Source organism: Anolis carolinensis, chromosome 2 (genome assembly GCF_035594765.1).
Source record: "Anolis carolinensis isolate JA03-04 chromosome 2, rAnoCar3.1.pri, whole genome shotgun sequence".
Taxonomy (NCBI): domain Eukaryota; kingdom Metazoa; phylum Chordata; class Lepidosauria; order Squamata; family Dactyloidae; genus Anolis; species Anolis carolinensis.
The window spans coordinates 61,616,409-61,637,200 of record NC_085842.1 but is presented as its reverse complement, the minus strand read 5'-3'; the positions used below and the strand labels follow the sequence as shown (position 1 = coordinate 61,637,200).

The 20,792-nt window shown below is 41.9% G+C and overlaps 1 protein-coding gene across 3 annotated transcripts in view; it reads left to right on the top strand.

Annotated features, from left to right (window-relative positions):
• LOC100552577 (uncharacterized) overlaps positions 1 to 20,792 on the top strand; it is a 96,307-nt gene that overhangs the window by 19,350 nt on the left and 56,165 nt on the right. For all 3 annotated transcript variants that reach the window (XR_010002573.1, XM_062969802.1, XM_062969803.1), the window contains exons 10-11: positions 153 to 359; positions 1,026 to 1,184. Coding sequence is in view for 2 of the 3 variants with exons in the window: in XM_062969802.1 (XP_062825872.1) it covers positions 153 to 359; positions 1,026 to 1,184 (366 nt within the window). In the remaining variant the exon portion in view is untranslated. The remainder of the gene's footprint in view (positions 1 to 152; positions 360 to 1,025; positions 1,185 to 20,792) is intronic.

Here is a 20,792-nt window from a genome sequence, read left to right as displayed (position 1 = left end):
ATCTGGATTTTATATGGAAGTGTAGATGGAGCCTTACTCTTTCAGAGAATTTGACAGACTTTGCTGATAGGGATTTCAATCTAGTCCTATCTGTAGTATGCACAGTGTATGTCCTTCTCATTGTTTATAAAATACTGTTTGTTCATATGTAGCATATCATTGTTCCAAGAAGGAATACTTTGGATTGGTGTAATGGAAGATCAATTTATGTACTGCTGTTCTGCCCGCAATCTACATATATATGATTTGAATTCATTTACAAGCTTTTGGACTTCGGTCAATAGTCCTATAAGTAATCTCTACCTCTGTGGTGCTGATGGGAAATCCAGCAGAGTAGTTGCTATGGGTGTGGACAACAGGTATGTTGGCATATTAAGAAAATTAGCAAAAAAAAAAAATGAATATAGCAAGACAATTCAAAAATATCTTTGAAAATAAGCCGCATTTTGAAAAATCATTACTGCTATTTTTCTTGAAATAAATATTTTTATATCAATACAGTACATCCCCATATCTGTGGAACCATTATTGGTGTCTCACCTACCTGCATCTGACAAAATATGTCCTCTATAGGAATTTTTTTAGGTCTTCCACATGATTCTATGGTGTTTCTGCCAGAAGGTTCTATAGAATCTTACTGGAGAACTTCTCTAGAAAAGTTCCAAGTCCTACAGAGAGACTCTATGGTAATTTTTTGCAGACATAATTTATTTTATTAAGGATCACTATTATCCACAGTTATTTCAGGAACTTGTTCTCATGGATATACTGTATGTAGACTACACCTCCCAGAAACACTACTGTCATTAAAAAAAAAAAGAGCTTAGAATGGTTACATTTTTGTCTACAGTTCTCAGAACTCCATCCCCACAACTAGCATAGTCACCAACCTTGGTGCTGGAAAGATTCTTGGAGCCATAGTCTATCAATCACCCATGTTCTAAACTATTATGAGAATAAAAAGAGCTTTCTTCTTTTACAAATTTTCTAAAATGTATTGTTTTTTTCTCTGTTTCTTTTCAAAGCTTAAGGATATTCTCTCTTCATAATGGGACAAGATTAAGCACAGTTCTGCCGCCTCCTTCTCCTCTGCTCCACCCAGTTCTAGGCTTTGCCTATAACCGAGCCAGTGGAACAATTTACCTTCTCCTGACACCCAGGGATATATGGGTCTATACAGCAAGGTAATAAAACGATGGCAATGTACATTTTCAGAATAGTTTATAATAGAATAATTCATAAATGTCACAAAGTTGGAGTTCGTCTTGTTTATTTCCCATTCTGAGTCTGAGCAAAAAGGTGTTTTTCTGCTTGTGTGAGATGCACCCCACCCCTTGCCAGTAGCCTGTCCTCCTGGAAAAGCAGGCCATGGTCAAGGAAGCCAAAGCATTTTCCCTGACACCATTTTCTAAACCAATTATTGACCTGTACTATTTTTCTGGCCCTTGCAGGGCCGTGTCTTACAACGGGGAGGAGGGATGAAAAAACCACCTGTACATCATCTGACTTTTTGAGTATAGCCTCCATTTTGATTAATGACTGAGCTAAGATATAGAAAGATTTGGATTATTTCAGTGTCTTCATTGCCCACTTTTAAGTTATGGAAATCATATGTGGATATTGTTTTGTATTGATACTTAATGATAGCCCTGTGCTCGTACGTTCCTAAATAGTCATTTCCACAAATAGCATGGTGTCAGCTGATGTTCCTTCCCACAATTTTCCCACCTGCTTCCCTTGAATCTAATCCTCCTTTCCCTATGATACATGTGTTCTACATATAAATTAAATTGATACATGTGTTCTACATATAAATTAAATTGATAGCATGATAAAGTGTGGAATTGTCTGTTCCCCTTGCCAGTCAGGTCAAACAGATGCTCCAGGATAATCTGATGCTCCATGATAATAAGATGTTGTGCAATACTCATTTCTTTTAATGTGAGCCATGATCTACACAATCAAAGGTCTTTCCATTATTCAATCTATATTTGAAATATAATTCCTAGTGCCTTTTCCCTTTCTGAACCCAATTTGAACAAAGTAGTATTTCTCACTCAATATATGGTAGAAGTCTTTCTGTTAAAGTCTTGAGCATCACTATGCTTTTATGAGAGATTAGTGCAGTAGTCCAGTGGTTACTACCACTACTGCTGTCACCTTTCTTGGGAACTGGAAAGTATATTAAATGTTTCCGTATTTGTTTTTCGTATTTGTTTGAAGATATTTCCTAGAATTTGGTAGAAGTTGAGTGGATTTAAGCAGCTCTGTTCCTGGTGATTTATTTCTCCCAAGTGCACTGAGAGTAGCTCCCACTTCCCTTTCGAGCATTTTGGATTCATCTTCATGTAGTTCTTCCTTAATGGAAGCCATCAACATTTCATCTCTTTTATATATTTCCTTGTTATATTTCTTCCATAACATATGTTGTTCCCATTAAGGATGGAATGAAAATTTGTGAGTGTGCTACGTGGCGTTTAATTTTAACACTTCAAGAAACTTAAGTAGAAAATCAACACATCAAAAGTTTCTGATTGAGGGAATTTTGTTGTTTGTTTCTTCCTGGCACACGTTTTGAGAACTGCATAAGAGTTTGAGACACTGCAGGTCTGTAACAAAAAAACTGCACCTGTAGTCTTTTTACTATACAGAAAACTGCAGATTTCTGAAAGAGACATGTTGTTTTCACTATGTTCCTAGGAAAAGTGCACAGAACACAAAACAAAATTGTATGCTGTACCCATATACAAACATTGAATTGAAAGATTCAGCGTTATGCTGGTTTACAAGTTGTGTAGCCCAAATATTCAGGATCAGGAAGAAAAACTGAAGCCTCAGTCACACATGATTTTGTTGTATATGCTAGATTTTGTGCAACAGTTTTCAGTGTTTTAGGAGTGCAATATTTCTTTTTTATGTAAAAATAACACACATTTAAATGCCTGGGAATGATATTTTTTGCACAAAACCTCTGTGCTGGAAGATGAGGTTCCCAGATTGGAAGGTTCTCAGCCAACTACTGGGGAAGAGCATAGGACCAGTATGAATAGCTATGATTCTAATGACCCAACTGGATTCAAGCCAAAAGGACATGCGCAAAAGTGAAAAAATAAAACCAAAACTGCAAAACATAAGAAGTGGTAACAAGGTATATGAAGCATGATTCAGGGAAATCATAAAGTCAGCTCAAGTGAACAAAAATGAGATATTTTCAATCATATAATTACACAATGTTTTACCCAGGAAATAACCATCAAAGAAATGGAGTGACATTGACATGGAGGTAAGGTGTAACAAAAGCAGTCAAAAATACAATGCAAAGTCTCACTTAGTAATATCAGTAAGAATCCAGGAAAACATTTCTGTGTAATCATGATTCAATTTTATGCTCCTACCACAGAGTAAAATAAGAAAGAAATCGAAACATACTTGCACATGGTACATCCTCCCAATTTTTTCTTAATTTTGCAGGCCCCAACATGATCTCAAAACTACAAAAAGACTGGGGCAGGGGAACATGAAGCTTAAGAGGAATAAGTGTGCCGTCCGCCAGACAATAAAAAAACTATAAAGCTGAAACGTGCCGTCCTTTATCCGGGCGAACTGCAAATCCCTATAAGCTGTCCTAAAAATATTGAACGACTGAGTCTGGAAAACTTCAAAAAAAAAGGATGTTTATTCATACAAGGTTGTAAACCTGGCACAGATCTTAAAGTTACAGAAAATGAAACAAATTTCTATAGGTTTTAGTTACAGAATTATCCCTGGTTCCAGAAGGCAAAGGTGATTATAAAACCACTATACCCTAATCACGCTGTCTATTTTAGAAGGAGAAACTCTTTCCTTCCCTATCTTTACAGCAAAGATTAGTTCTAGAAGCGACGGAATAACCCTGCTCCTCTAACTAGATTTCCTATTCCAGATCTGTATAATTCAATACTTATCTAATTTGGATAGGCTTAGATTGGCCTGGTTTTGAGGATGATTTGTCCCAGTTAGCTTGCACAGCTGCAGCACGTTGGAAGACTATAGCCAAAATGAGGCTCCAAAATGGAGACTAGACCCTGGTAAAAAAGGGCGGTCCTAAGATGTTGTACTCTTTGACCAATCATTGCAAAGAAAACTGCAGCCAGCTCTTGCAGACTCCAAGCCACTTTTCCTGGGCTTTTGCAGCCAGAGGCTGAAACAAAATGCAAAGGAGGGAAAACAAACAAACGACCAATAGGTAAGGCAAACCATCGTCCTGGGGGACGGAACACTCCCCGCTTAAATTCCCAGGATGTGGGAATTTACCACCCCAAAATACAAACACATTTGCACATATGACAATACAAACACTAGAACTTTAAACATCTCCAATAAGCAACACGAGGTCACTAATTGGTCTGTCCAAAATGGACACTTTGTCTCTGTTGCAAGTCTTTAATTGAACTTTCCTGACCTTACCGTCCGGGCAAGGAAAGGTCTTTAATACAATGCCCATGGGCCACGCATGGCGGGGCAAGTCTTTGTCCTTTAACAACACAACGTTGTTAACCTCAATGTTGTCCTGTGGGCTTTGCCAGATTCTTCTAGCTTGAAGCTGGCTTAAGTACTCAGCTTTCCACCTTTTCCAAAAGTGGTTGGCCAAGGACTGCACCTGTTTCCACAGGGCACGGTGAGTTCCGTCCGGAACTGGCAACATGATGTCCTTCCATCCTGGCACCTTTTGTGTCAAAATAAGTGCAGGAGTCAGTGGTTGTAAGTTCTCAGGGTCACTGGTAAGGGGAACCAGCGGCCGGTTGTTGATAATTGCGGTAACTTCCGCCATAAGTGTCACCAAAACATCATGCGTCAATGACCTATGACTCAAAAACATGGCATTAAGGATTTTGCGACTAATACCAATCATCCTCTCCCAAACACCACCCATATGGGAGGCGTGGGGAACATTGAAAGTCCACATAATTTGTTCAGTATTCGTAAAGTTCTGAACCTTTGGGTCTCTCCCAAACCTAGACACACAATTGAGTTCTTTGGTCGCACCTACAAAATTGGTGCCACAGTCCGACCGAATTGACTTAATTGGCCCTCTGAAGGCTATGAACCTTTTCAATGCGTTTAAAAATGATGAAGTGTCCATTCCTTCTATGACTTCTATATGGACAGCTCGTATTACTAAACAAGTAAACAAAACTGCCCACCTCTTGTTATTTACAACACCACCCCTGGTTTTTCTGGTAACAATTTCCCAAGGACCAAACACATCGATTCCCACATGGGAAAAGGGTGGGTCTGTCAAAGTCCTATCCTGAGGTAGTTCTGCCATTAACTGACTTTGACAGTTTCGCCTAAGGCGCCTGCATTTAACACATTTGAAAATACAACTGTTGACCAACCTTTTGGCATTAACTACCCACAGACCTTCATTTCTAAGGGCTGCCTCAGTTAGAGTTCTACCCTGATGATGGATCCTTTCATGGTGATGCCGAACGAGCAGCAATGCAGTGTGACTATTAGGGGGTATGATGATGGGGTTTTTTATGCACACCTTGAGTTTAGCCTTGGCTAACCTTCCTCCAACTCTCAAAATACCCTCCTTGTCTAGAAATGGGTTTAACTCATTTAGAAGACTTTGATTAGGGATGTTGAGCCCTTGCTCTAGCCTAGCTATTTCCTGCTTGAAAACAGATCTCTGCACTGACTTGAATATGACGCTCTTAGCCTTTATCATATCCTGGACCTGTAAAGGCTCACTATCTTTGCAAGCTAAACGATGTATAAGCCTAGCAACTGCTCTAAGAAGACTGTGCCACTCCGAAAAACGTTCAAAACGGTGTGGTTCCAGGCAAGATCTTTGGCCCATCTTGATTTCTGTGGTCATCTTGCAAACTTTCACCTCTGGAACGGACTCGGGCAATTCTGTATTTTCGGTGGGAGAAAAGGCTGATGGAAAATTGACTTCGGTCAAGCATCTGGGGCCTGTCAGCCAACTTGAACTTAACACTCGTTGAGCTGAAGCTCCTCTGGAAGCGATGTCAGCTGGGTTGTCGCTGGTGGCGACATGGTGCCACTGGCTAGGCATAGAACTGGATAGAATGTTGTTGACTCTATTAGCCACATACACCTTAAATTTCTTGGTCATGTTGTTAATGTAACCAAGCACAATTGTACTGTCTGTGTGAAAATAAACATCCTGGAACAAGTTTCCTATCTCTTGCTGTATGATGCGCCATAGCTGTACTGCAAGCACTGCTGCACACAGTTCCAGCCGGGGTATAGAGGTTCCCATAGGAGCTATTTTAGCCTTTGCCATGATGAATCCTGCGTGACAAAAATCTCTGTCCTTTTGTCGCATGTATGCCACAGCTGCTATAGCTCGCTCAGATGCGTCACAGAAGATGTGAAGTTCTGTGGTGGGTTCTATCATTACCTTGCAGGGCACAAATTTTCGGGGAACTGTGATGGTTTCCAGGCCTTCAGCTTGGGCAGTCCAGTTTGACCAAGCTGTTTTTATTGATTGAGACAGCTCTTGGTCCCATCCTATTTTTTCTTGGATCACCTGTCTGAACAGAAGTTTAGCAGTGATCAGGACAGGAGCAGCTATGCCTAAGGGATCAAATATCCCATTGATGGCGGAAAGCATCTGTCTCTTAGTGTTCACAAACTGAAATTTAGATGCTCTTAACGAAAGATGGTCCGATTTTACATCCCAGAGAAGTCCTAAACTAGACTGGGAGCTTAACCCTTTGAATAACTCATGAACATTGCTTTCCGCTAAGTCTTCGGAGGGAAAGGCTTGCAAGATTTGTCTGCTGTTGGATAATAGTTTGTGCAGGCGAATGTTGGCACCTTTTAACAAAGCCTGCAGCTCGTGCACTATTTGAATGGCTTGATGAACGGAGTCAAACGAAACCAGAAGATCATCCACGTAGAAGTTGTGGTTAACTATGCTGGCGACTTCTGGACTGAACTGGTGCCCAAACTCATCTGCGGTTCTTTTGAGGCAGTAGTTCGCAACGGCTGGAGACGGGGTATTTCCAAAGACATGTACGCGCATCTGAAAAACCCGAACGTCACACAAATTTTGAGTGTCCGCGTACCACAAGAACTTGAGGTACCTGCGATGATCAGGACGAACTAAAAAGGCGTAAAACATCTTGTGGATGTCTGCAATAACAGCAAACTCTTTCTCTCTAAATCTCAAGATGACTCCGAGCAAACTGTTTAAAAGATCTGGTCCCTTTAGCAAAACATTATTAAGAGAAATGCCTTGGCATGTGGCACTGGCATCGAATACAATTCGGACCTTGTTAGGCTTTTGGGGATGCGTGACTTTATGGAAAGGCAGGAACCAGTTTTCTTCATTGACCTCACTTTGATCAGAGACCTCGGCGTAGTTACTTTGGAACATGTCTTCCATAAAGCCAACGATTTGCTCTTTTACCTTGGGGTCTTTCTGCATCTTCTTCTTTAGTGACCAGAGTCTATTTTCTGCCACATGCCTGTTGTTTGGCAAAGTGGGTTTTTCTGCTTTAAAAGGCAGAGGGGCTATCCAATTTCCCTCTGGACTCCGGGAAACTTGAGAGTTCATGATCTCTAAAAACCTCTGTTCATCTTTGGAAAGCGCTGTAGTTTCATCCCTTTCGGAGACTTCAAAGATGGAAGAATACTCTGGTGTTATCCCCTGACAATAGACCGAGATATGACTCAAACAGCTATGCATTAGTGTGGGGCGACTGCCTTGAAGCACATGCGCTTGACGAGTGCCCACCGACGATGGAGGGTGCATCCTATTTATGCACACTGGGCCTGTAACTGTCCAGCCTAGTGGTAGCAGCTGAGCAATGGGCGCCCCTGGAGGTCCCTTAACTTGGTCGATCACATAGAACAAGTTCGGACAGTCCGCACCAAGCAGAAGGGCAATGTCCACATCTGGACGGAAAGCAGGTAAGGCGTTCTTCAGCCTTCGCAAGTGAGGATGGGCTTCCACGACTTCTCTGGTGACAATCTGCCTTTTGTTCCGGGGAATAGAGGAACACTCAATGAGGTCTGGTAACTCGAACAGTCTCTTCTGGTCACAAGAGGAGACAACAAAGCCTGATGCTATGCGACCCTGCAACTTCTTCTTCCCTACACAGGTGGACATGGTGTAGTCGACCGTCTGGGTTTTTATGTCAAACAGTTGGAAAAACTCTGGAGTCGCCAGGGAGGCGTCACTTTGTGAATCCAAAGCCACGTAAAGTCTCTTTTTAAGCCAAGGTCTTCTGGCTGGATATACATCTGCTAGGCAGATGGGATGGCAGACTCTGAGCTGGTGCGCGTCAGAGCATAGTTTAGTGCAGGCGACCGATGGAGCATCCTCCTGCATCCGTGACGCGGCCTGCGTGTTGGTGACTTCAGTAGATGACCCTTTTTTGGAAAACGTGTCCCCTTTGGCGTGGGAGACAGCGTCAGAGTTGTGCATCGCGGTGCAATGCTTAAGGCTGTTACACCTTGCGCATTTGACGTCCTCTTTGCAGTTGGATGCAAAGTGAAGAGTTGCTCCACAGCACCTAAAACATATGCCCAGCTTCTGAACAATCTGTTGTCTTTCTTTATAAGGCTTCTTGCCAAATTCCCGGCAGTTGGCCAAACTGTGAGGCTTTTGGTGAATGGGGCAGAGCACCTCCTTCACCTCTGACTTGGATTCGTTGGCCCTGTGCTGAGTTTCAACAGCCTTAACACTAACCGGTCTTTTGGCCTCTCTGGATGGTTTTTTCTCCACTTTAGGTGCCTTCTCTGGCTGGGTCCCTTGGTATAAGGTGGGGAGGCCCGTCTGTGGATCATTCCTTTCTCTGGCCGCCCTGGTGATGAACTGGACCAAATGAGAAAATGGAGGGTATGCCTGGGAGTGGGCCTCCTTGTAGTTGAAGACCTCCTGTCCCCAGTGTTCTTGCAAAGTGAAGGGCAGCTTGGTCAAGATCTGCCTCTGGGACAGGTGCTGATCGAGGCACCTCAAACCGGGCAGTTCTGGATTCTCCTTGGCCGACTCTAATTCCGTAAGGAGATCGCTGACGTCCCACAAGAGTTTGAAGTCTTTGAGTTTTAAAGCTGGGAACCTTTGGAGCTTGTCCATAAGAGATGCTTCAATCTCTGTGCTGGCCCCATACCTCTGCTGCAACCTGGCCCAGGCCTTTTCCAGGGCTTTGTCGGGATCGGCTACGTGGGCTGCGTAGATCTTCTTAACTTGTGAGGATGAGGCTGGGCCCAACCATGCAGCCAGAAGAGTCAGTTCTTCCTCAGGCAATAACTTTAAGTCTCTGATTGCTCTCTGGAAGGTGGCCTTCCAGAGAAGAAATTCCTCAGGCTTGTCCGAAAACTTTTCGACACCCTTGTCCTTAAGATCTCTTCTGGGGCTTCTGATGATGGAGACAAGCTGGGACTCTGGCGTCGAAGGGAACAATTGAGGAGTTTGCTGTTGTGGAGTGGACTCCCACCGTGCACCTTGCGTCAACCTTTGGCCTCTTGGAGGGATGACATCGACCACTGACGAATCGATGGCTCCCTGTGCAGCTGTCTGTAGGGGCCAACTAGCACTCGGCCTTGAGGCCCTGATTGACTGACCTAGGGTTTTAGCAGGAGGCACAGGTAGCTCGAGCAAGGGTGAGCTCCCCGCTATGACGCTCTGCTCTGCAGGAAACTCAAAAGTGACTTTGGGGCCCTGCTCTGGGTAAGGAGAGAAGTCTTCTTGTTCCTCATCCGAAAACTGGCTGTTCATGCTGCCAAGGTGCGCAAACACTTTGGCAGAAGGATCCTGTATTGGTAACTGGCTTACATTTTCTTCTGTGAGTGGCTCAATTAGGGCTTTGGCCAAAGTCTCAGCCCTTACCCTTTTGGCTGCGGCATCCATCTTTATTCTAAGCATCTCTATACGAGCCTGTTCTATTTGCATTTCGCTTTGTCTATGGGCCTGTTCTATTTGCATTTCGCTTTGTCTATGGGCCTGTTCTATTTGCAGTCGTTGCTCTTCTTCTTTAAAGGGAAGGGTGAGATCAGCTGCCTTAGCATCAGCCTCCGCCCCCGCCACTTTACTCTGCAGCTCCAGACGTGCAGCCTCCTTAATGTGCAAGGCAGCTAGGGAAGAGATGGCACTCCCAGCAGCAGAAGACTTGCTAGAGTGGCTGTGTTTAGACGATGCACGCTCCCTTAGTTTAGATACCTGGCTAGAGCGGTTGGACTTAAGACTAAGTGCCACAGCAGGTGATTTTAAAAGATTGGTCTCATGGCTGCATAAGGAAGCTAGGATTGCCCTCACCCTATTTTCTTTCTCATTAGTGTCAGCTAAAACACTCACTATTTCTAACTCTGAATCCTTGGCGTTAATGCGCTCGAGGACCTGGACTATCTTAGACACCAAACCCCTCCAAAGACCGAAGGTCTCTTCAAGGTCTGTCTGTAATATGGATGGCACCCTTGTAATACCCAAGCTCTCTATTCTGCCCATTAATGTTACAATGCGCTCCCATGCCGAACCTAACCTCACATGGAGGAGCTCCTTTTCATCTATTAGATGGGCTAGCATCTTGGCTGAAGGGTGCTTTATCCTTTGGGGCCTTTCATTCCTAATTTCAGCCTCAGAAGGAGATATACCATTTGTATCATCTTGAAATTGCATAGACATTATATATTCTTAATAGCAAGTAAATTTACAACAAAGGCAAATGCAATATACCTGCAAGTAAATTTACAATAAAAGCAAATGCAATATATAATACAATGCACAGCACTTAACCATAGCAATATATATCACTAAGTAACTATACTTTACAAAGATTGTGACCTTTGGCGCCAGACTTTGGTGGGCAAGCTGCAAAATGCCAACTGACAGCAACTTGCCACTTGATACCTCCCTTGCCCGAGTGACGTAAACTGCCAAAATGGTGACTTCGCCAAATTTTCAAGCACCTTGTGCTCTGCGGCTCGAGGCCTGCCGCCGAAGGAGCACCGAGGCTGGCTTTGGAAAGGAGGAGAGAAGAGACGCCTCCTCCCCGCTGTGAAGGGAGGTCACCACCGCAGGACGATGAGACAGGTCACCGCCGCAGGTCGATGAAACAGGTCACCACCGCAGGTTGATGAAACGGGTCACCACCGCAGGACGATGAGGCAGGTCACCACCGCAGGATGATGAGGCAGGTCACCACTGCTGGATGATGAGGCAGGTCACCACCGCCAGGCGACTGTCCCGGCCGAGATCCTAGCCACTGTGAAGACTCAGCCAGAACTTTCTTTCGGAGTTGCCAGGCTTATCTGGGTCCCGGCCTGGTGCTTCTGGACTCACCACCTCAGTGTGAGCCCAAGAACAACTGCTGGAGCTCCGCGGCTCGATGCCTGCCGCCGAAGGAGCTCAGGGTAGATTGCTGGGTTTTGCACAGCTGTGCAATTGCAGAAGCAGCCGCGGGGCTACTCACACACACGCGAGCTGAAGAGCAGGATACTGCAGAGGCTGAAGGAATGGAGCCCCACTCTCTCACTTGCCTATCGGCCTGGCAGCAAGCTTCACTGCAACAGACCAACAAAAGCAAAGTCTCTATGGCCGTGCAGGCTAGCTCAAGCGGAAAACCGCTGATCGTCCTCAAAACTGTGCCGTCCGCCAGACAATAAAAAAACTATAAAGCTGAAACGTGCCGTCCTTTATCCGGGCGAACTGCAAATCCCTATAAGCTGTCCTAAAAATATTGAACGACTGAGTCTGGAAAACTTCAAAAAAAAAGGATGTTTATTCATACAAGGTTGTAAACCTGGCACAGATCTTAAAGTTACAGAAAATGAAACAAATTTCTATAGGTTTTAGTTACAGAATTATCCCTGGTTCCAGAAGGCAAAGGTGATTATAAAACCACTATACCCTAATCACGCTGTCTATTTTAGAAGGAGAAACTCTTTCCTTCCCTATCTTTACAGCAAAGATTAGTTCTAGAAGCGATGGAATAACCCTGCTCCTCTAACTAGATTTCCTATTCCAGATCAGTATAATTCAATACTTCTCTAATTTGGATAGGCTTAGATTGGCCTGGTTTTGAGGATGATTTGTTCCAGTTAGCTTGCACAGCTGCAGCACGTTGGAAGACTATAGCCAAAATGAGGCTCCAAAATGGAGACTAGACCCTGGTAAAAAAGGGCGGTCCTAAGATGTTGTACTCTTTGACCAATCATTGCAAAGAAAACTGCAGCCAGCTCTTGCAGACTCCAAGCCACTTTTCCTGGGCTTTTGCAGCCAGAGGCTGAAACAAAATGCAAAGGAGGGAAAACAAACAAACGACCAATAGGTAAGGCAAACCATCGTCCTGGGGGACGGAACAATAAGAGTGGCCAGGAAATTGCCCTTTACTTCCTTTAAGCAGTGATTTTTATTATAGATTTGTAATTAAATGCCCTATTTTGGGATCTGTATTATAAGAACAGTAGACTCTCAGTTAACTGCATGGTGATCGGTAGGTGTTGTATAAATGTAGTTTCTGGTACCTTGAGAGCTACTATTAAAAATACTTAACTAATGCTATACCATAGCATTAATGTCTGTATTGATATTAATATTAAAATACTGTAATTAAGAGCAAATTAAGACAAATAAAAATAAACTTAATGTAACATTTCCCCTAAAAATTGATTTTTATTTTTATTCAAAGTATTATTTATTTTATTTTATTTTTGCCAGTTGTTTGAGAATTCCAGTTGCGTGAGTTCCGATTAACTGAGAGTCTACTATCATCTTGTTTTGAATACAGGTTGAGTCTCCCTTATCTGAAATGCCTGGGGCCCAGAAGTTTTTTCTGATGCTGATTGGATTTTGGAATGCCTGCATTTGCATATACGTAGTGAAAAAGGGACAGGGGGGAAATGGGGTTAATCACCCATGCAGCAGTTACTGAGTCCTCTATGAGCCCTCACTTCACCATTGCCAGAAATGTGATGGGGGGAAAAGAAGAGAGGAAAATTTGGGGGGAAATTCCATTTATTCAAGGCCCCTGCAAAAAGCAGGTATCCCAAACACTTATCTGGCTCTCAACACACTTTCTACCCTTTTAGTAAAGTAGCTAGGAAGGGAGGAGGAAATCTTACCCCGGTCCCCACCTTGGAGGAGTCTAATTCTCTGTTTGCTGGATACAAATGGAAACCCGTGGGGCCACTCCACACTCAGCCCCATAGGCGATATCTAGGGTTCCCAATCCATAGTGTGATGTCATCAACAGGGTGAAAGATGAGTGAAGAAATGTCTGGCACATCTGCCCTTCACAGGTGTTCTTTCGGAACTGGTTCATAGGGCCTGAAATCCTCCCTGCATTTCACTCTCCCTCACCAAATCTCCAACCAACATTGATGGACCAAGATCATTCCCAAGGAAAACCCCAGCAAGTGCTGATGTGAGATCTGTTCTTCTCTCACCAAAGGCAGAAATCGGCAGCTAGAAGAAGAAAAAATGAGGTTTATGGAGTACTAGCTGTGCCCAGCCACGCGTTGCTGTGGCATTGTCTAGTGGTGTCGGTGAGAAATGGTTGAGGTAGTGATGGTATTGAATGTTTGTTGTATGGTTGTCTTTATGTTTAGTATGCATTTGGTTGTTTGTATACTGTGAAAGTGGTGAAGATAGAGGGGCTCTATGTCCTTGTGTAGTATGTATAGTATTTATTTGTTGTCCATGTGTTGTGAATGTTTGGATTGTGTCCTGCTACATAGTAGAAAGGGTTGGGCTGGATGGCCCTTAGGGGTCTCTCCAAACTCTGGGATTCTATGCTTCTATTATTATTATTATTATCATCATCATCATCATCATCATCATCTTCATCATCATCATCATCCAAACTCTGGGATTCTATGCTTCTATTATTATTATTATTATTATTATTATTATTATTATTATTATTATTATCATCATTATCATCATCATCTTCATCATCATCATCATCATCATTATTATGTAGAGGCTGGATGGCCATCTGTCAGGAGTGCTTGGATTGTGTCCTCCTGCATGGTAGGAGGAAGTTTATCTGGATGATCCTTAGGGGTCACTCCAAACCTTAGGGTTGTATGATGTTGTTGTTGTTGTTGTTGTTAGTAGTAGTATTGAGAGGCTGGGTGGCCATCTTTTAGGAGTGCTTAGATTGTGTCCTGCATGGCAGAATTGGGTTGGACTGGATAGCCTTTAGGGGTGTCTCCTAACTGTCTGATGCTATGATTCGATGTGTATTATTATTGTGCAGATATTGGATGGCCATCTGTCAGGAGTGTTTGGATTGTGTCCTCCTGCATGATATAAAGAAGTTGAACTGGTTGATCCTTAGGGGTATCTGCTAACCTTAGGATTGTATGATATTATTATTATTATTATTATTATTATTATTATTATTATTATTATTATTATTATTGAGAGGCTGGGTGGCCATCTGTTAGGCGTGCTTGGATTGTGTCCTCCATGGCAGAATTGGGTTGGACTGGATTACCACAGTAATTATTTCATATTACAGTAGAATCTCACTTATCCAACATTCGCTTATCCAGTGTTCTGGATTATTCAACGCAGTCTGCCTTTTAGTAGTCAATGTTTTTTGTAGTCAATGTTTTAAATTCATTGTAATATTTTGGTGCTAAATTTGTAAATACGGTAATTACAACATAGCATTACTGAGTATTGAACTACTTTTTCTGTCAAATTTGTTGTATAACATGATGTTTGGTGCTTAATTTGTATAATCATTACGTAATAGGCTTTTTCTGAATCCCTTCTTATTATCCAACATATTCACTTATCCAACGTTCTGCCGGCCTGTTTATGTTGGATAAGTGAGACTCTACTGTATATTTATAATCTTATATTATCTGCTTAGAACTGGATTATATGAGGCCCCTTCTACACAGCTGTATAAAATGCACACTGAAGTGAATTATCTGGCAGTGTGGACTCAAGATAATCCAGTTCAAAGCAAATAATATAAGATTATAAATGGGTAATATAGCTGTGTAGTATGGCGTTGAGTCTACACTGCCATATAATCCAGTTAAAATCAGATAATCTGTATCTTTTTTTAAAATATATTTTTATTGAAGTTTTACCTTATAGGATAGAGTAAATTAACATCGAAAGAGTGAGAACATTTGATTGTATAGAAAGTAGGAAAACTGAAATTTTAAAAGGATCAAAAAGGGAGAGAGAGAGAGAGAAAAAAAGCCAAAAACCAAAAACAAAGCTAAAATGTCCATATTTATATAAAAAAGGGAAAAAATCTGAACAAATGGCGATATAAAAATGCAAAAGTACTTGGCAAAGAAACACATCAAAAAGCAAAAGCAAAAAAGCATTAGCACTGGCATTAAACACTTCGAATAAAATCGCTAGGTTAGAGGCAGCTGACATTGGTAATGTTCTAACAAAGAACTGCCAAAAACTGTTATAGTTAAACTAAACAATCATTGTTGTTCCAGTACGATAGTTGGAAAATATAATAATAATAATAATAATAATAATAATAATAATAATAATAATAATAATAATAATAATAGTAGTAGTAGTAATACTAATAGTCAGGATTTCCAAGCAGTATGTCATCATTTGGTTAACAGAGAGATATAGAAGAATAATATAAAGTGCATTTATGATAAGTCTATATTTCATTAAAGCTAGTAATAAATCATGTTCTTACTCCTAGAATAGTATATTTTTGCTTTTTAGTACATCAAGAATATTTTTAATGTATTTCCTTAGATGGTAGAATATAAATGCCTGCATTTCAGGCAGAATTATCCTATGGTCTGTTGTATCACTTTTTTATTTTAGGAATGTTCTTTTATTAAATAAAATAAAGCATAATAAATTATAATATGCAGGCAGTGAGTCAGAATATTTCTACAAATAAATAGACTAGGATGTCTTAATGAAAATACCAGTGTTGAGTCCATCCTGTTCTAATTATACTATCTATTATTCCAGAGGTCATCAATTAAACAGTCTAGCTCCCTGCTTTTCCAGTAAAGCACTCCAGTAAGATATCCCAGAGATCTTCATGCTTATTCAGATATTCCCAGGAATATAACAATTTCTCCATAAATATGCTCAGTTAGTTTTCTATTTTGCACAAGGTCCAGAATCCCTTGAAATACATCTGAATTATCTGCTTATTTTCACTGTTTCACAACCTGTTCACATGCCACCAGCAATTGTGAACTGTAGTTCTTTTTTCTTCTTCACAATGACTTTTTTTTTCAGAAGGAAGTTAAACGAGTGGTGAAAATTAAAATTTATAATAGTCAAATTTGAAACCCCCACGTTGAAATAGTCTTTCCTTCTAAAAACCTTTTGAAGGGCTCTTAGTCTTTCCTAAACTCGGAAGGGTCTTTTGATTGGAGATACCCTGTCAGAATGTCCATCTCAGCCACCTCCGTCACTTTCACGATCCATTCCTCCATTTCTGGTGTTTCCTCCAATTTCCAGGCTTGTGCAAAAACTATTCTCACAGCCATTGTCATCAAAGTGAAGAGTTTATTGTGTGGCTTCAGCAGTGATGTGTCTGTTATTCCTAGTAGGAATATTTCTGGGTGCATGGGTATTTTTAGCTTTAGTATTTTTTCAATAGTTTTATGGATCTCAATCCAAAAGTTTTTTGCCTTCTTACAATTCCACCACATGTGGAAAAATGATCCTGTTGCTTGTTTACATTTCCAGCAAGTGTTTTTTTAATTATGGCTGTATTTTGGCTAATTTAACAGGAGACATATAGGATTGATAAAACATTTGGTAGAAATTTTCTAGAAGGTATTCCCATTCATCTATGCAGATCGAGCAGCCAATGTTTTTGGCCCATTTTACCATACACTCCTTGATATATTCATCTTCTGTGTGTAATTTTAACAGGAGACTGTAGAGCTTAGATAGTTGTTTATTTCTTGATTGAAGTATCTTATCAAGGTCTGTCTTTTCTTCTTCAAGTCCTGTATGCACATCTTTTTGATATTGTTGGTGTATTTGTGCATATTCAAACCAGTTCATGTTGTAGCCCTGCTGGTTTATTTCTATCATTGATTTCAGTTGAAGGTTATCTTGTGTTCTCTTGAGTATTTCTGCATATGTTGGCCATCTTTTACTACCCTTTGAATTTCCACATTGTTTGAAAGCTTCTTAGATCGAGGTCCATTGTGGTAATTTTCTGTAAAAAATTTTTTTATATTAGTTCCAAGTTTTCATCAGAGTTTTCCTAATTGGGTGTTTATTAAAGTTTGAGTCTTCTGCCACTTTCCCATAAATTAAGTATGCATGTAAGCCAAATTTTAACTATCTCCTTCCAGAGTTATGATACTTTGATTGTCAAGATGGATCCATTCTCTTAACCAAATCCCTGTATAATCTGTATCTTATAGGCAGTGTGGAAGAGGCCTGAGGCCTAACTGTGCCTGTCCCCTGGGCTGAGTAGGTTCCTAGGAGACCAAGTGGGCGGAGCTTAGCTTTCTAACTGGCAGCAATTGGATAAAAACAATTATTCCTTTCCCTCTAATTAGGACTTTATTTTTCTTTTCTTTTTGTTGTATCAACCTAGAGCTGTGGATGATGGGTTGTGTTGTCAAATTTCGAGGTTGGGGGGCCTATAGTTTTGTTGTTTTGTCTGCTGCCCTGATTCCATCACTCTTTTATATATATAGACTAGCTGTGCCCGGCCACACGTTGCTGTGGCGAAGTCTGGTGGTTTGGGAAATAAAGTATTGAAGAATTTGTGGTAGTTAAGGTAAAGGGTCAAGGTTTTCCCCTGACGTTAAGTCCAGTCGTGTCCGACTTTGGGGATTGGTGGTTATCTCTATTTGTAAGCTGAAGAGCCGGTGTTGTCCGTAGACTCCTCCAAGGTCATGTGGTATGACTGCATGGAGCACTGTTACCTTTCCGCTGGAGCGGTACCTATTCATGTACTCTCATTTGAATGTTTTTGAACTTTAGGGTTGGGAGCTAACGGTGGGGGCTCTGTCCGTTCCTCGAATTCAAACCTGCGACCTTTCGGTCCAGAAGTTTAGCAGCTCAGCGCTTTAAGACAGTGCGCCATCAGGGGATATTATTTTCGAAAGGTTGTGAATATACAATATTTTTGATTGTTTTTGTCTGTTGGAGGGAAGTATGAACGCTGCAATTAGGAGAAATGATTAGCATGTAATGGCCTTGTAGCTTTAAAGCCTGGCTGTTTCCTCCCTGAGTGAATTTTTTGTTGGGATGTGTTAGCTGGCCGATTGTTTCCTGTCTGGAATTCCCTTGTTTTCAGAGTGGTGTTGTTTGTGATATTTTATGTGCTTCTAGTGTCTGTGACCCTGAGAAAACAGAGGATTTGCCAGACTTTGATGATGGGAATACTTTGTTGGTAGGTGTTAGCTGGCCCTGATTGTTTCCTGTCTGGAATTCCCTTGTTTTCAGAGTGTGGTTCTTTATTTAGTGTTGTGATTGTAGAGATTATATTGTTATGTATTATTGTACCACAGTAATTATTTCATCTTACAGTAGAATCTCAGTTATGCAACATTTGGTAATGCAATGTTCTGGATTATCCAACGTAGTCTGCGTTTTGGTGGTTAATTTGTATAATTATTCCCTAATTTGATGTTTAATTGGGTTTTCTGAATTGGTTCTTATTATCCAACATATTCAGTTATGCAATGTTGTGCTGGGACGTTTATGTTGGATAAGTGACATACTATATTATATACAGATTTATAATGTTGCAAGGAAGGCGTTTGCATCATCCCCCGGGCATTGGAAAAGGGTAAATAAATAAGAGGAGAAGGCGCTCTGTACCTGCTCAGGGGCCAGGCGGGAGGCGTGGGGGGTGAGGTCTGCCCTTCTCCTTTGCCCCTCAATGCCGGCCCTTCCCCTCGTACCGGAGGCGGCGCTGGTGTGGTGGTGGGTTGGCAGGCCTGGTAGGCCAGGGAAGAGCGGGCACTGGTGGAGGTGCGGGCCTGGGGCGTAGCGGCATCATCCCCGCCTCGCACTTCCCGGTGCCAGCCTCCATGTTCTTCGACACAGGAGGAGGAGAGGAGGAGGCCGGAGCAGCAGCGAGGAGGAGGAGAACGGGGCAGGTAAGGCGGGCGATGGGGGCGCTTGTCCGCCGCTGCAGGCCCGAGAGGAAGAAAAAGGAGTGGGAAAGGAACCTCCACACAGAGGGAGAGGGAGGATTCTCTTTCCCAGAAGTGCCTTGCACGGCAGTGACAATGTTGGCACCAAAAACCAGGAAGTACGGAGGGAGGGGGAAAGAGGCCTTTTTTGTTTCCCAGGTGAGATGTGAGGGCAGGGAAGGGTCGGCTTAGGCCCTCCGGGTGTTTTGGAGTGGAACTCCCAATTCAAGGATGGGGAGCTCAGCCTCGTGAGGCGGAGGTGTGCCTTCTCCTGCCGAGTCCTTGGCTTTGGCGGTGGAGGCGGCGCAAGAGGGTGAGGGAGGAGGGAGGGTTCTGTGTGTGCGTGCATGCGCGCGGGAAGAGTTGGGAGGATTGTGTTTGTACGCATGCGCACATTGCCTGTTGTGTTTTTTTGGTGTTGTGATTGTGTTTTTTGTTTGTTTATATTGTATCTTACTGGAGGCGGGGATGATGGATTGTGTGGATAATTTTAGAGTTTGGGGGATGTTGGGCTTTGTTGTTCTGTGCATCGCCACGATGCCAAAAGCCTTTTATATATATAGATTTCAGATTTCCGCACAAGGAAGACTCATCATGTGGTTGGCATGTCTATACATGTGTTCACAAATACAAAACACAATATAAGAAAAATAAAATTCAGGTTTTCCAAAACACAGCTAATCTTTTGTATGATTTATGTAGCAGTAAATGATACGTTTTCTAAGTTTAGAGGAAGAGTTTATGTCATTTTTAAGGATTGCAATAACAACAGGGTTATTATCTCCCAGTCTGTTTCCATTGTAATATGATTTCTGATGCATTTTGAACATTTAAGTAGACCAAGGATAATTATAACCACTTGACACGCATTATGTCTGAACTATTTATCACCCGTGGAATGACTGCGAAATTTAGTCACACCCACTGTCATATATATGACAAATACTGCTATCATGTACTTTGAACAAACTAAGGCCTAAAGGAGAGGTTCTCAACCTGTGGGTCCCCAGATGTTTTGGCCTTCAACTCCCAGAAATCTTAACAGCTGGTAAACTGGCTGGGATTTCTGGGAGTTGTAGGCCAAAACACCTGGGGACCCACAGGTTGAGAACCACTGGCCTAAAGCCTTCCTATTTAGTTTTATTTTTAAAAAGAAAAGTTGCATATTGAAACTGACCAGAGAAAGTTTAATTTTGAAAACATTGAAGCAGAATGCCTTAGTACCACTATTCTGCATTAATTTGAGAAGGATATAGTGGAGAAAATACTGAAAGATGTATTGTTGAAGCCTTTCATGGCCAGAATTAATGGGGTGTTGTGTGGTTTTCAGGCTGTATGGCCGTGTTCTAGCAGCATTTTCTCCTGGCATTTCGCCTGCATCTCTGAAGATGCCAGCCACAGGAGAAAATGCTGCTAGAATATGGCTATACACCTCAGAAACCATACAACACCCCAATACTGAAAGACTTATGAAAACTGAATGGGAACACTTTTCATAAATAGAACTCTTCTGTCTGTGGAAGGCAGAACCTATAGGCAGCTAATAATCTGCAATGATTCTATGTTTGAAAATGTGAAATATTATATTTACTTGAATCTAATGCTTATCTTTTTTGACTAATTACCTTGCCAAAATTGGGGTGTGCATTCGATTTGTGTCATACAGTAATCTTAGTGCTGAGCCAAAGCAAAAGAAG